The 16,912-nt window shown below is 40.4% G+C and overlaps 1 protein-coding gene across 2 annotated transcripts in view; it reads right to left on the bottom strand.

The window, feature by feature from the left end:
- SORCS3 (sortilin related VPS10 domain containing receptor 3) overlaps window positions 1-16,912 on the bottom strand; it is a 647,321-nt gene that overhangs the window by 223,190 nt on the left and 407,219 nt on the right. For both annotated transcript variants that reach the window (XM_061403393.1, XM_061403394.1), the window contains exon 5: window positions 10,550-10,623. In XM_061403393.1, the coding sequence (XP_061259377.1) occupies window positions 10,550-10,623 (74 nt within the window). The remainder of the gene's footprint in view (window positions 1-10,549; window positions 10,624-16,912) is intronic.

Genomic DNA, 16,912 nt, shown 5'->3' with positions numbered 1-16,912 from the left:
AGTAGTCAGAAATATGGGCACAGAATTAAGTAGGAAGATGTTCAGTAGATTTTAATTACTTAAAAAAAATTAAAATCCTACAAATTCTAAAAATATCTATCCATCTAAATTCTAAAAATATGGATAAAATAATTATAAAATGATTAAATTATAATACAGTCACAAGATGAAATAGACAATTATCAGTAATGAGATTTCTGAAGCATAATATAGGAGAATACAGAGTCTTTTAATATATATAATCTAATGTATAATATATATGTATTATATACACTGTTTAATAAAGGAGCACTGCAAATCAGAAAAGTCCAGCTAATAGTTGCATGATCACAGTTGAGGGCATAATCTACACATAAAGTAATAGGAGATATAACAGAAAAAATAAAAAGATTTGAGCAATTTTTTAAAAAGTATGTTTGATATCATAAGCCAATTAAAATACAAAGAACAAACTGGAGACAACATTGAAACAAAATGAGAGACTATATAAAAAACTTATAATAAAGAAGAAGCAAAAACAGATGGTCACATAAAAGAGATACAATGGCTAATAAATACATGAAAACTTGTCTAAGCTCACCAGTCTGATAAGAAATGCAAATTAAAACAAGGGAAATCCATTTTTGCATATTAAATTAGATTACTTTTTTAAATTAAATTTTTATGAGGTGTTGAAATGGCATTTCACTAGTTTGAGTGGAAATTGGTATAAACTTTCCAGAGAACAATTTGGCATGCTAATATTTATATATATTGTTTTGGTAGTCTATCCTTAAAAATCATAATAAACCAACCTTGGAAAGATAATTACTTAGAGGCTTTCAAAATAACATTCCAGTAACTTCCTTAATAGTAAATGTTTAGAAGCAAGAACAATGTAAAATAATAGTAGAGTGATTAAATTACTATATAGCCACCAATTAAAATACAACTCAAATAATACAAATTTTAAATTATGTTTAGAGAGAGTACAGAATGGTACAGGAAAATGTTCAAGTATGTTTTAATAAGATACAAAATTTCATAAACAGCATGATTTCAATTGTCAAACAAACAAGTATATTGAAAATTATACTACATTATAATAAAGGAAAAGTCTATGGAAAAGTACTTGATTTTTTTAAAGTGATGTCTTCTGGGCAGTGAAATTAGAAGTAATTATTTTCTTTTTATTTTCCTGCATTTTCTTGAATGTCTACAATAAGCTTTGGTTGATGCTACAATCAGAAAAAAAGAAGTATATTGTGTTTGTACCTTTTAAAAATTGTTTTTGAATTTTCGGTATTTCCTTCCCATCTATTCCTACAAGCCTGAGGCACTTCTGCTCCAGAATTCTTCTCGGTGAGAAGTTCTCTGGAAATTTTGCACTTCTTCTCAATGTCTTCCCTGCTTTATCAAGCTGTGGGCTGAACTGTGTTCCCCACTCCCAACTCATCCTCATTCACATGTTGAAGCTTTAACCTCTAATGTAAAAGTGAAAGTGTTAGTTGCTCTGTCATGTCCAACTCTTTGTGACCCCATGGACTGTAGCCTGTCAGGCTCCTCTGTCCATGGGATTTTCCAGGCAAGAATACTGGAGTGGGTGCCATTCCCTTCTCCAGCGTATCTTCCTGACCCAGGGATTGAACCCGGGTCTCCTGCATTGCAGGCAGATCCTAAGGCAATGCTAGGCATTGCTATCTTGAGAGGAGACCTTTGGGAGGTAATTAGGGTTAGATGAAGTCATGAGGGTAGAGTCCTCCTCATGGCAATAGTGTCCTTATAAAAGGCAAAAGCATGACAGGACACAGCAAGAAGATAGAAGTCTACAAGCCAGAAAGAGAGCTCTCTCCAGAAACCATGCTGGCACCCTGATCTCCTCCCAGCCACCAGAAGCAGGAGAAAATACACATCTACTGTTGAAGCCACCCAGTTCTATGGCAGTTTGTTATGGTAGCCTCAGGTTAATACACACTCTTAACCCAACCAGAAACAGAGCAAGCTTAGATTTCCTCAGTGAGGAAAAGGGTGATTCCTCCTGCCTGTAACACTGTCTCCAACCTGCATGTTAAACAACCTCCAACCCTTCAGCTGGGGCTTCCCTGATGGCTCAGAGTATAAAGCGTCTGCCTGCAATACAGGAGGCCCGGGTTCGATCCCTGGGTTGGGAAGATCCCCTGGAGAAGGAAACGGCAACCCACTCCAGTATTCTTGCCTGGAGAATCCCAGGGATGGAGGAGCCTGGTTGGCTACAGTCCACAGGGTCACAAAGAGTTGGACACGACTGAGCGACTTGACTTTCACTTTCACTTTCAACTCTTCAGTTGGATACTTTCTCCTTGAGCTGCTCAGCTCAATATCCTTTTCTTTCTTTTCTCTCTAGACCTCTCCTTAACCCTCCAATTCTCAGATTCCCTAGTCAAGGCCACTAAACGCAGCTCATTACTATCAGTGGTCCACCGTCCCCACTTCTTCATATAGGGAGAAGAAGCTCTAATGGACAATTTGAGTTTCAGGAAGATTAGAGCAGTCTAAGTGCTTTACTCCACGTGGGTCTCTCCTGGCCTCTCCTCAAAGGACAGTAACCTCTGAAATCTCACCCGTTGTGAGAACAATCACATTTCATACCCTCTGAAATTTTATCAGTGAGATTCCCCTTTCTCTGAGCTGAAGAACTATTTCTCGTGTTTTCCACATAGTCATGGGGTGGAAGAAGCATTTGGAAGCCATGTGTCTCTAATTCCAGAGAAACCATCCAAGAAGCTGGGAAAAGAAGAAATTATGTTTCCCATTTGTATCTTGGAATTTTTCATAGACTGGGTTAGGTAAGTGGATACATTACCTAATTCAGTGTTTGACTTCTCTGCTTGACACACAAATCTTTTCAGAGTTCCCAAGGCAGGGTCAAATATGACACCTTCTCTTCACAGTAAAGAGTTCATCAAGTCTAGAACTACCTACATCTCCTTGTTTACCCTCCTTCATAGAACCCATCTGTGCTTAGGATAATTATGAATGAGTCCAACAGGTCTTGATTGAGCTTTCTGTTTTCCTCAGTGCACTGGCTGAGAACCATGAATAGCTTTCAAGTGCTGCATTTGCTCTCAGCACTAAGATAGCTCTTCCAAGGCCAAGATGCAACCAGACATACAGCATACGGGTGGCCCCATCAGCAAAGTAGAAACTGATTTCTCCTTGCGAGCTGAGCTTTCACATCTCCCCTTCTGACCTTGCGTGTATTATTCCGAATGTAATGTATTTTTAAATTGCTGCACCATTTAAAAAATGTAAAGGAAAGTTGAATTAAATATTATTTGTGGCATACCCTGGTTTGCAAAGGGCCTCTAAATCTGATTCTATCAGGTCGATGCCTAAATCCCATTATTCGAGATTGCAAATGACTGTGTTTGCAAAATTGTAGAGGCTGCTTCAAAAATTCCGCCCATAATGGTAACTTTGTTTGAAAAGACCTTGATTTTCCAGGAAGCAATCTCAGGCCATTCTGCCTATCCCTTAACTCTCCTTCTGTCACGGGTAATGTATTAACAGACAAAGGATGAGTCTCCATGCAGTTCCTCAGGAACCATAGTTTAGGAGCTTATCCTTGAAGCAAAACACAGAACACATTCCAGAACAGGTGAGATCTGAGTTTAAATTGAAGTAATGATGTAAGAGAGTTCACTAGCCACGTTATCTCAAGGTAATCATGTCCCATTTTCACCTCCTGCTTCTCTGCTCTGTCTTCCACTCTCACAGCCACTACTAGGCTGAGCTAGGTAAGTCTAGGACTGAGATAAATGGGATTTTTGTAAGTGAGATTAGCACTTCTCTGAATGGGAATGTGCACACTGGGCTCACCCTCACACACACACAGGCACCAAAGAGTATACTCAGAGAGCAAAATCATGCCATCAGAATGCAAAACAGAATAAAACAGAATAGAATGAAACAAGCTCAGACAATTTCACTAGAAAACCTAGCAGCTAAAAACAACAAATGTGTATTGTCTCACAGTCCTGTGTGTCAGGAATCTGGGCATGACTCCGCTGGGTGCCTCTGTCTCTAGGTCTCTCACAGGCTTGATGTGCTGGCCAGAGCTGCAGTCTCCCCTGAAGGCCTGACTGGAGAAGGACCCGCCTCCCAGCTCACTCACAAGATTGTTGGCAGGATTCAGCCATTTCTCACTAGAACCGAGCTGTTGGACTGAGGCCCTCACTTCCTCACTGACTACTGACTGCAACCTCCATCAGTTCCTTATCATATGGGCCTCTCCGTAGGGCAGCTCACAAAGCAATCACAAGGTCCCTAAGACAAAAACTTTTGAAGATGAATCTCTGAAGTGTCATCTTTCCACTGGTGCCATGCTCTAGTCACCAGAAGCAAGTCACTAAAAGGAGCTCAAACTCAGTGAGAAGGTGCCCAGAAGACAGAGGGCACTGGGGACCATCCGGAAGCTGCCTGCCCCAAGAATGAAGTCAATGTTAATTACAAGGAGACTCATACTTGCATATGTTTTAGGTGAGAACATACAACAGCACACAATTGACATTTTTAAAGAAAGGTATTAAAGATACTCAAAATGTATATATTTTGATATAATTATTCTTCTTTTAGTAGTGATTAAACCAAAGTTATTGGACTCTAACAATCACCCACTCCCCCTCCTACATTTTCTAAGGGCTGTGCAGCAAGGATTGATTTCCTGGAGGGAAGGGTAGAGTGACAGATGGTGAGATGAGCTTTTCTATATAAGAAAAGCTGATGATACCTGGGGAGGAAGGTGTGTGGGGTACAAGGTATTCTCTGGAAGGGGCCATGCTGTGGACAATGAACTTCTGTGACTGAGAATAGTTTTAGAGCCCAAGGAAAGAGAAGGAAAAGATGAGACAGTAACTACCATGATGATCAGGATCTTGGACTGTTAGATATGGACAAAGGAAGTTTTATAAAGACTCACTGTGTGCTGTGAGATGTGATGCTGCTTTGCAACTCTTTTAAGAAAACGTTCAATAAAAAACATTATTTCTCTAAAATGCTTCAATGTTGAATTTTGGTCATTCCATTTGAATGTGACACTCTGTTGAGACTGAGAAAAAACACACGTTTTTATTTGGGCTACCAAGGACACTTGTCCAAGGAAAAAATCCTAGATATTAAGGAAATATGCATAAAATATTAAACTATTATTTATGACAATAAAAAATATGAAAATTTCCAATGGTCAATAAAAACAGAGTTATAAAGTATGTCTCTTTACATAATGAAGTGTTGCATAGACAATTAAAATGATTATAAAGATTTTATAATATCATAAAATTGTTATAATAGAACATTAAAAGGGGAGAAGGCAGATTATAAAAATTCATGTGCAAAATATTTAAGCTATGTATAAAAGAGCATATGCATACAAAGAGACTGGAAAAAACAAGAACAATGGAAGATTGGAAAGGAAATATTGTGATGAAAGGAGTTTTTAGTCCATACCCTTCCTTTCTTCTTTAAAAGATATATTCCTAGGACATTCTAGCTCTACACACCAGACGAGACATGTTTTGCTTTTACATTTTTCCTACCCTCCCTAATGACCTTTCTGAAAGAAGAATATAGAAGCTGCTGGCACAACCATCATTAGAAATCTACAAAGAGTAAGCCAAATTAAATCAAAGGACAGAGGAGATGTGAAGCCCATACTGACTGTCCCTGCATGCCAGCCACTCCAGCCTGCAGCCAGGCACTGTTACAGCTTCAAAGAGCCATCCATCAGGAACCCTCCTCTCCTTGAGCGCCCTGAAGTGGGCTGATCTAGAGCTTGTTCCACACCTGTTGACTTCTTATAGGGCTTTCTTTTTTCTTCTACTCTAAAGACCAGTCCATTTTACAGCCCAAAGACCCCAAAAAAGGGGTAAGAATTTAAGTTCCTGGCAGCTTTGGGTGTATTACTTTATCAGAACATTCTCCTGCAGTGACATCAAGGAAAAACAAAGGGACCCTGGTCTTTCAGGAGAAAGAACAATTAAGGGGAAGTCAGTAAGAAAGAGACATAGGAGACATTCTTTCTCTTGTTCATGATACTACACAAACAAATGCTATCAGGGATCAGAGGCACTTAGAGGCCAGCCCAGTTACACAGAGAACTCAGCAAGGCCTAGGATGCCTGTCCCCTCATCGGAAAAGAAGCCAGAGGAGGGTGAACACCTAGGGAGACTGAGGGGCCACCGAGGTAAAGCTGTGAACCATAACAAGTATTCAAATTGGATGTGCAATGAAAACAATCTTCCCACTGCAGAATGTGCCTGCCTGTTAAATATCTCCCAGCGGAAGAGTGGAGGTACTATTCATTTGCAGCTCAGTAGGCTATTAAACAAAAAAAAACACTTTTCCCTCTGATACCCCTGCCCAAGCAGAGACTAGAGAAAGATTACAGTAGGATACTTAGCTCCTCCTGTGTTCTCCCTGCAAACTAAACTTGCTAAAGCAACTGGGGTGATGAAGAGGAGCATGACAGGGCTAGTAATCTACCTGTTAACCACATATCAAATGAGTGAAAGGGTCACACATAAAAGAGTCTACATGTCAGTCTGATGCTCAGGGCATGATGGTGGAGTCACTCCATAGTGCAAGATTCCTAGGTGACCTCTCTTGATGGCATTAGAACATCTGGAATTCATAAAGAAAACTTTACCTCTAATGAATCTTTTATTATTAATGCTAATATTATGGCCCATGGGAAAATTATGGCCCATGCCCTGTCTAACTCATAGGCACTGTAGGCCACAAAGGAGGAAATGAATAATCATGATACCCCTTAGAGTTCTTGATGCATTTTCACAGCCATTACACTGATCGTCATCGTAGATGGTTGATTCTTCTGCACCCTTGGCAGAAATCATTTCTATATCACGGTGTTCTTCCCCACAGGTCCCCTCTAGGTTGCTACTTTCCACCAACTGAGGCAGTATAGGAGAAGAAACCTAGCATTCATGAAGGATCTATCCCTAGAAATTTGAAAATCTCCAAATTATAGACAACAGTATTTGGGCAATATTCCGTCTGGGTTGCATGTTTACTCTATTTGTCTACTTACTGCAAGATAAGTCTTTTACTTCAATTTCTTGTTTTGGGCATGACTGCCCTTCCCTCCATGTATCTCTGTCAGCCCCAATACCACTTCACTCTGCATCATCCCTCAAAAAGAAGCAGTTTTAAGGCTTTTGGCTGTTGATTTGTCTTGTTTTTATGACATTCAGAAAAATCAAGACTCAAGAAAGAGTGAGGACAATAAAGTTAGGTTGAGATGTGGCTTCTTGGACCCATTCAATTGTTACTAGATGTACACAGGAAAAGTCTCACCGGGCATAGGATTTTCTGGATCCCAGAAAAAATGACCAATCAATTACATGTTATGGTCTTCAGAACCTGATGCTAGGAAAGATAGAAGGCAGGAGGAGAAGGGGACGACAGAGGACAAGATGGTTGGATGGCATCACTGACTCAGTGGACATGAGTTTGAACAAGCTCTGGGAAATGGTGAAGGACAGGAGGGAAGCCTAGCAGGCTTCAGTCCATGGGGTTGCAAAGGGTTAGACAAGACTGAGCAACTGAATAAATTCAGAACTACTAATAAATATAGTAGTTAAAGACATAACTTACAAATTATAAATCTGAAACAGAGAAAATAAAATTGCCAAGAGTCCAATTCTGAAAGGATGGTATCTTGTCCTTTCAATAACTATATGAAGTTAACAGGAAGAATACTGTTTCCATTTATATGGATTCAGAGACCAGACCCCCGAGAGGCTCTGTCTTAACCAAAGCTGTGTTCTATACCCTGACAAATGCACACTTTGTCTTTCCTCAAGGAGGTATCGAGTCAATATTTCCATGCCTAACCCATATAAGCCAAGTCTTTTCAGCATAAGAGCTTTCCACAATCATGATTCTATCAATGGGGGCGGGGGCGGGGGGGAGGTCTATGTGTCTTTCTCTACAACTCCAGTGACACCTAAAAGAATAATCGTGGCAATTATATATCAGAAACAGAGAAGTGATAATTACAAAAATGGAATTTTCAGCTACTACTTGGCTAGCCAGCACAGGCACTAACTTTTATATTTCCCCATGGGGGCATATATGAAAGAAGCACAGGGTGGAAAAGAAATGAAACATAATTACAGGACCTGGGGATTTACTCTTTTTGCTCTATAAAAGAAGGGGGAAGGCAGACAGAATCTGGAACATTCCCTTCTTGCCCTCTGCAAATAGGAAAATGCTACCCTTCATCCACTTAATTTAATTTCCTTCAGGAATGATGACAAGGCTTATCCAGTCTACTGTACTTCCGTTCTTCATCAACTTGACTTCCTAGTCAGCTAACTGCCTTACCATCTCAAGAATTTGTTTCAGAAACAGCAGAGGGTTTTGTTTATTTATTTATTTATTTATTTTTTTTGAGGGACTTTTGAGTGATGGTTGGGCTTCCCTGGTGGCTCAACTTGTAAAGAATCCGCCTGCAATGTGGGAGACCTAGGTTTGATCCCCAGGTTGGGAAGATACCTGGAAGAAGGAAACAGCTGCCCACTATAGTATTCTGGACTGGAGAATTCCATGCACTATTCTACAGGGTTGCAAAGAGTCGGGCATGACTGAGCAACTTTCACTTTCCACTTTCTTTTTGAGTGATGGTATGCCGAAGAATTGATGCTTTTGAACTGTGGTGTTGGAGAAGACTCTTGAGAGTCCCTTGGACTGCAAGGAGATCCAACCAGTCCATTCTGAAGGAGATGAGCCCTCGGATTTCTTTGGATGGAATGATGCTAAAGCAGAAACTCCAGTACTTTGGCCACCTCACGCGAAGAGTTGACTCATTAGAAAAGACTCTGATGCTGGGATGGATTGGGGGCAGGAGGAGAAGGGGACGACAGAGGATGAGAAGACTGGATGGCATCACCGACTGGATGGACGTGAGTTTGAGTGAACTCCTGGAGTTGGTGATGGACAGGGAGGCCTGGCATGCTTCGGTTCATGGGGTCGCAGAGTCGGACACGACTGAGCGACTGAACTGAATTGACACTGAGAAACTGGTCCATCTTAGCTGAGCAAAAGGCAGTAATTATATAACTAGCACATCAGAAAAACAAATATTTCCTTTTTCTGTCTCAGTCTATTGAAAAAATCTTAATATAATTCTAAATACAGACCAAATAATAATTGAAATAGTAGTTATAGAACAAATAATAATTGGTCTGCAAAGGGAAAAATGACTGGGAATAGTCCAGGCATTGAGGTAAAGCAGTACTACCAGTTCCCTTTTTTCTCCAAGTACTTTGTATATAATAAGACATAGTTGATTTTCACAGTGTGCTTCAGCAATCATCATTTTAATTCTGAACATAGTTCTGTAGGTGCAGAGGGGATAGGGTGAAATGTTGCTTCCAAAGATGCTGGTTGTATATATATATATATGTTCAAAGAAGCATATATGTACATCCCCCCACTGCGCCCCCACACCACCCCTACCTTGTGGAAGGCATGAAGGGTCATCTCGTGACTCTTTAAGGGAGCTGAACTAAGGTATTAATATGAGACATGGAATAGGTATACTTTTAAGTACTGTTAATTTTGTTTCTGTTTCTAATTAAGCACATAATTAAGCATATTATACACTTTGGTATATGCTTCCTACATACCTTCCTAGATATATTTGGCCATCGCTTCTGCAGAAATGAAAGCATGATACATGTTAGAAGCATTTCATATAGCTAGGAAGAGTAAAAAGTAAACCTTATACCAAACCAAGTTTACTCTGCTACAATCAAATTAACAATAGAATTCGTGTATAAAAAATACCAGTTAATAACACTTTCTGAATAGGGGAAAGGGCTAATTTTCCAGCTGAAACGTATTCACTCCTTGAAAAACTTGTCAAAAAGTGCTCCACAGAAGTTGTTCTAAAGGATGATCAGGTATGACATGAGAAAGGGATTCTGGAGTAAAGTGAGTTTGGGAATCCGTGACTTCATGTCTGGCAGCTTCCTTTACTCTGCATTTCTCCAGAGGCTCTAATATCCTAATGTGAATCCTGAGTCTCCACGAGGCCAGAGTTGGATAACTGTTACCTAAAATTATGTGACCATAGAAATGCTTTTGGAAGGAGAAGCACTGCTAGTGTTCTTCATAGTACGTTTTAGGAAATGCTTGCTTTTTAGAATAGGTTCATAAAATATCTACTTTTTACTAAAAGAGGGGAGATTAATACATAGCTAAGAGCACCCAGTCATGACCTTCTCAAGAAGCTCTCTGGTCCAAGGCTTCTCACTTCAATGTGCACATAAAATCACCAGGGATTATGCTATATGCAGAGTTCTGCTTAATAAGTTTCAATGTGCCCTGAGATTCTGTATTTCTAAAACTTCCCAAGTGATGCTAATGCTACCAGTCCATGAACCAAAATGAGTAGCAAAGGGCTAGGACACACAATGACCTCAAGTGCTGGAAGTGTCCAGGAATTGCCAGAGAGCCAAGTTGCCCGATTCCTGTCCAAGAGAGAGGTGAGACTGTGGATGGGGCTTACCAGTAAAACCTGTTGGGTGTGATGCGTTCATGCATGAGTTGCCACCGTCTTCCAAAGTCCATGGAGCTGTAGAGCTGCAAAACAAGGAAGTGAGCAGAGCATAAGCGTCAAGTGACACTGTTTAACAGAAAGATATGTGCCATCCTTCTGGAGATGAACAATCCAACCCACCAGAGTGCCTAACGCACTCAAGTAGACATGCATCCTATCCAGATAAAAATATTATGAACATGACTGTGCTATGCTTATCATGGGGTCTTCTAGTTCAATATATACCGAATCAGCTGATGCTTTTGAGTTGAGTGTAAACTATTTCTGATGCCATCCATGTCCCACTTTTAGAGGTAAAACCTTTAGTAAAATTATATCTTCCTATTTTCTTCAAATTCCATGAAGTCTTTAGCTATATCTAAAATAACTCAGCAACACTAATTTTTAAAATATTTACTGAACAACTCTTACATGAAAGGCACTCTGATAGATAAGAAGATAAGAAAGAGGTAGATTCTGTGCTCATAGGAAAAATAAGACACATGGGTAAAAATGCTCATCAGCTGATACCTGAGCCAATATTACATGCAAAATATTGTACTCTCAGCTTTATCTCTTACTTTATGAATCTTTCCTAAATGAAATGGACCTTTCAATGCCACTCAAGATATCAGGCTCATTCACACTCTCATCTCTGTGTAAGATGGCAAGGATAAGACCACTCTTGTGCCTCAGAGTGCATGCAGGGCCAGTGCAAGTGTGGCTTCTTCCCCAAAGCTTTTTCTGATCTACTGATCTGATCTTCTGATCTGAGCCCACTCACTATTCTTCCCTTTCAATTCACTGCACTCATCATTTATTTCCACTGAGCACTTATCATGGGTAAAATATAGCATGTCTTTCAGATTTGATTGCATTATTTAATTGTATTTATACTCCTTGAATACATACAAAGTGTTCACTAAGTATGTATCGCCTAAATCAGTAATTAAAACAGGTAGGTGAAGACAGGTATCAACTCATGGAATGAGAAAAAACAACAGCAACGACAGAAGAGCCCCACGACTTCGGAATTTAAAAAAAACAAACAAACAAAAAACCCTCTGCAAGGCCAAATGACTCAGATCGCACATTCTCTTATTTTATGAATGCAGAGTCTGATCCTTTATAACACAAAAGGGAAAACTCAACATCCCTGTAAGAGACTCACCAGGAGTGTGGAGTTTATTTTTCATTGAATACCTAAAAGTATAATATCTGAATGTGACTGATAATGGAATAATAATGATGTTTATTATTATTTATGTATTATTATTATTAGTATCTGACAGTGTTGCTCTTTCACACACCTTTTAGCCTTACAAGGACATGGAAGGGAAGGCAAGACAATTATTACTGATGGAAAACCCTGCTCTCAAACATCCTCTGATCCACTCAGGCACAGTTAACCACTTCCTCAGAGTGTCACCACTGTACATACTACCTGCCTCCAAGAAGCTGCTCACACTTAGTCATTACTGGTTAGCTCTCCCCTCCCTAGACGGAGAGTCAATAGAGGGGCAGTGATCATGCCTTATTCACCTCTGTGGTCACACAATGCCTGGTATATAACCAAAGAACACACAAAGCTGTTTTAATGAGACAGTCCTAGAGAAATGACATTTTGGTCAAATGAACTATCAATAGGATTTAGGTTTTTGGAGGCCCTAGCTCACATCTCCTTCCATGGAATCACAATGCCTAATTTATACGGAGAATTCCATCATGTTTACACTTTTCCACAAACATCTACAAATGGGGAAACTGAGTAAGGCAGAGGTAGGTGGCCTTCAAGTTCACGGGAATGGGGTCAGGAGAAGGCCACACATGTAATCCCAGTAGCTGCTGACCCACAGTGCTCTCCAGTGTACCACACCTGGCAACATTTCCACCTGTAAACTGTGAGCCCATAATCTCACAGTGCATAGAGAATTAACTTTTGTAGGAACTTCTGGTAATCTCAAAAAAGTTGTGAGGGGCCTGGAGAAGCCTGGTCCCATTTCAGTTTCATTCAGCAAATATTCATTGAACATTGTCACCATGTTTCATTCAGCAAATATTCATTGAACATTGTCACCATGAACTACGTTTTGGAAGTCTTCTTTTGGTCTGGTAATTAACAGATATGTTTGTGTGATGTTTTATATATATAGAAAACCTGAAGACACTGAAAGATACTGAAGACGCTGAAACTCAGTTCTACAAAGGAACTGTGGCAACAATACGGAAGGCCAGGATATCCAAGCTGATTGAGCTGATTCCAGGTTTAATACTATACCACAGCAACTCCACCAGCTCTCATGGTTTTTATTCAAACTGGGCTTTCACTCTGTGAAAGTGAAAGTTGCTCAGTCATGTCCAACTCTTTGTGACTCCATGGACTATAGAGTTCTCCAGGCCAGAATACTGGACTGGGTAGCCACTCCCTTCTCCAGGGGATCTTCCCAACCCAAGAAGTGCCAAATACTATATGTGTCCAACTCTGCACATGGAAAAATGGGCAAAACTATTGTCCCATTGCTCCGAGTCTCTTTCTTCATTCACCAATGTAGTGAATAAAATGATTCAATGGACATGAGCTTGGGAAAACTTCAGAAGATGGTGAGGTACACAGAGGCCTGGCATACTGTAGTCCATGGGGTAACAAAGAGTCAGACACAGAGTCACAAAGAGTTCAGCCACAAAGAGTGGCTGAACAACAACAGCAGCTCTACACCATAAGAGCACTCAACCACATTTAATTATTCAGGAAGCTAAAAGGGTAACCACATCTGGCCCTCAAATATACACAGTTCCACCATGTCAAAGAAGAAGTTGAAGCTGAATGGTTCTATGAAGACCTACAAGACCTTTTAGGGGACTAGAATGCAAAAGTAGGAAGTCAAGAGATACCTGAAATAACAGGCAAATTTGGCCTTGGAGTACAAAATGAAGCAGGGCAAAGGCTACAGAGTTTTGCCAAGAGAAGGCACTGGTCATAGCAAACACCCTCTTCCGGCAACAAAAGAGATGACTCTACACATGGACATCACCAGATGGTCAACACCGAAATCAGATTGATTATATTCTTTGCAGCCAAAGATGCAGAATCTCTATACAGTCAGTAAAAACAAGATGAGGACCTGATTGTGCCTCAGATCATGAACTCGTTATAGCCAAATTCAGACTTAAATTGAAGAAAGTAAGGAAAACCATTAGACCATTCAGGTATGACCTAAATCAAATCCCTTATGATTATACAGTGGAAGTGACAAATAGATTCAAGAGATTAGATCTGATAGACATATTGCCTGAAGAACTATGGATGGAGGTTCATGACATTATACAGAAGGCATTGAATAAGACCATACCCAAGAAAAAGAAATACAAAAAAGGAAAATGGTTGTCTGAGGAGGTCTTATAAATACCTGAGAAAAGTGACAAATGAAAGGCAAAGGAGAAAAAGAAAGATATACCCACTTGAATGAAGAGTTCCAAAGACTAGCATGGAATGATAAGAAAGACTTCCTCAGTGATCAATGCAAAGAAATAGAGGAAAACAATAGAATGGGAAAGACTATAGATCTCCTCAAGAAAATTAAAGATACCAATGAAATATTTCATGCAAAGATGGGCACAATAAAGGACAGAAATGGTATGGACCTAACAGAAGCAAAAGATATTAAGGGTGGCAAGAATACACAGAAGAACTATACAAAAAAGATCTTCATGACCCAGATAACCATGATGGTGTGATCACTCAACTAGAGCCAGACATCTTGAAATGTGAAGTCAAGTGGGTCTTAGGAAGCATCACTAGGAACAGAGCTACTGGAGGTGATAAAATTCCAATTGAACTATTTCAAATCCTAAAAGATGATGCTATGAAAGTGATGCACTCAATATGCCAGCAAATTAAGAAAACTCAGCAGTGGCCACAGGACTAGAAAAGGTCAATTTTCATTCCAATCCCTAATAAAAACAATGCCAAAAAATGTTCAAATTACCGCACAATTGCACTCATTCACACACTAGCAAAATAATGCTCAAAATTCTCTAAGCCAGGCTTCAGTACTGTGTGAACTAAGATGTTAAAGCTGGATTTAGAAAAGGCAGAGGAACAAGAGATCAAATTGCCAACATCCACTGGATCATCAAAAAAGCAAGAGAGTTCGAGAAAATCATCTACTTCTGCTTTATTGACTAAGCCAAAGTGTACTGACTTTGGATCATAACAAACTGTGGAAAATTCTTCAAGGGATGGGAATACTAGACCACTTTACCAGCCTCCCGAGAAATCTGTGTGCAGGTCAAGAAGCAACAGTTAGAACAGGACATGGAACAACAGACTGGTTCCAAATCAGGAAAGGAGCACATCAAGGCTGTATATTGTCACCCTGCTTATTTAACTTATATGCAGACTACATCATGTGAAATGCTGGGCTGGATGAAGCACAAGCTGGAATCAAGATTGCTGGGAGAAATATCAGTGACCTCAGATACACAGATGGCACCACCTTTATGGCAGAAAATGTAGAACTAAAGAGCCTCTTGATGAAAGTGAAAGAGGAGAGTGGAAAAGTTGGCTCAAAACTCAACATTCAGAAAATTAAGATTATGGCATCTGATTTCATCACTTCATGGCAAAGATGGGGAAACAATGGAAATGGTGACACTTTTTTTTTTTTTTGATCTCCAAAATCACTGCAGATAGTGTCTGTAGCCATGAAATTAAAAAATGCTTGCTCCTTGGAAGCAAAGCTATGACCAACCTAGACAGCATATTAAGAGGCAGAGACATTACTTTGCCAACAACGGTCCTTCTAGTCAAAACCATAGTTTTTCCGGTAGTCACGCACGGATGTGAGAGATGGACCATAAAGAAAGCTGAGTGCCAAAGAACTGATGATTTTGAACTGTGGTGCTGGAGAAGACTCTTGAGAGTTCCTTGGACTGCAAGGTGACCAAGCCAGTCCATCCTAAAGGAAATCAGTATTGAATAGTCTTGGAAGGACTGATGCTGAAGCTGAAACTCCAATACTCTGGCCACATGATGTGAAGAACTGACTCATTTGAAAAGACCTTGATACTCAGAGAGATTGAAGGCAGGAGAAGGGGACTACAGAGGATGAGATGGTTGGATGGAATCACTGACTTGAAGGACATGAGTTTGAGTAGGCTCCGGGAGTTGGTAATGGACAGGGAAGCCCAGGTGCTGCAGTCCATGGGGTTGCAAAGAGTTGGACACAATTGAGTGACTGAACTGAGCTGAACCATGTCAAAGAGGAAAATGGGGCAAAGGCTAACACACTAGTAAATGAGAGATAGGAAAGATAAATTAGAGTAGAAATGGAACAGAGAGGCTTCTTGGAGAAATGCACTTTGAGCTAGGCCTTTGGCAATAGGCGATATGGAAAAGAGTAAGTTAGATCAAGATTTTCCCAGGTGAGACACTAAGAACAAAGGTGTGAATATGGCGAAGGTCTCGGGCTGGGTTCTGGGGAGCTTTTAAGAAAAGTAAGGGACATGATGACAGTTGCTAGCAAAAAGCAGATGGAAACTGTCTATTTGTCTGCCTCCCTATTCATCCATTCACCTATTTCTGTCTTTACCTTTGTGGTGGTTGTGCATTTGCTCAGTTGTATCCGATTCTTTGCTCGCCCATGGACTGCAGCACACCAGGCTTCCCTGTCCTTCACCACCTCCCAGAGCTTCCTCAAACTTGTGTCCATAGAGTCAGTGATGCCATCCAACCATCTCATCCTTGTCCCCTTCTCCTCCTGCCTTCAATCTTTCCCAGCATCAAGGTCTTTTTCAATGAATCAGTTCTTCATGTCATGTGGCCAAAGTACTGGAGTTTCAGCTTCAGCATCAGTCTTTCCAATAACTATTCAGGACTGATTTCCTTTAGGATTGACTGGTTTGATCTCTTTGCCACCCAAGGGACTCTAAAGAGTCTTCTCCGACACCACAGTTCAAAAGCATCAATTCTTTGGAATTTCGCTTTTTTATTGTCCAGCTCTCTCATCCGTACGTGACTACTGGGAAAACCACAGCTTTAACTATAGTCAAAGCCCCTTTGTTGGCAAAATAATGTCTCTGCTTTTTAATATGCTGTCTAAGTTAGTTATGGAGAAGGCAATGGCACCCGACTCCAGTACTCTTGCCTGGAAAATCCCATGGACGAAGGAGCCTGCTGGGCTCCAGTCCATGGGGTCACTAAGAGTCAGACACGACTGAGTGACTTCACTTTCATTTTCACTTTCATGCATTGGAGAAGGAAATGGCAACCCACTCCAGTGTTCTTGCCTGAAGAATCCCAGGGATGGGGGAGCCTGGTGGGCTGCCATCTAT

This window comes from Bos javanicus, chromosome 26, assembly GCF_032452875.1.
Source record: "Bos javanicus breed banteng chromosome 26, ARS-OSU_banteng_1.0, whole genome shotgun sequence".
Lineage (NCBI taxonomy): Eukaryota > Metazoa > Chordata > Mammalia > Artiodactyla > Bovidae > Bos > Bos javanicus.
Note: the sequence above shows the minus strand (reverse complement) of the source record. Positions and strands in the feature narration are given on the sequence as shown.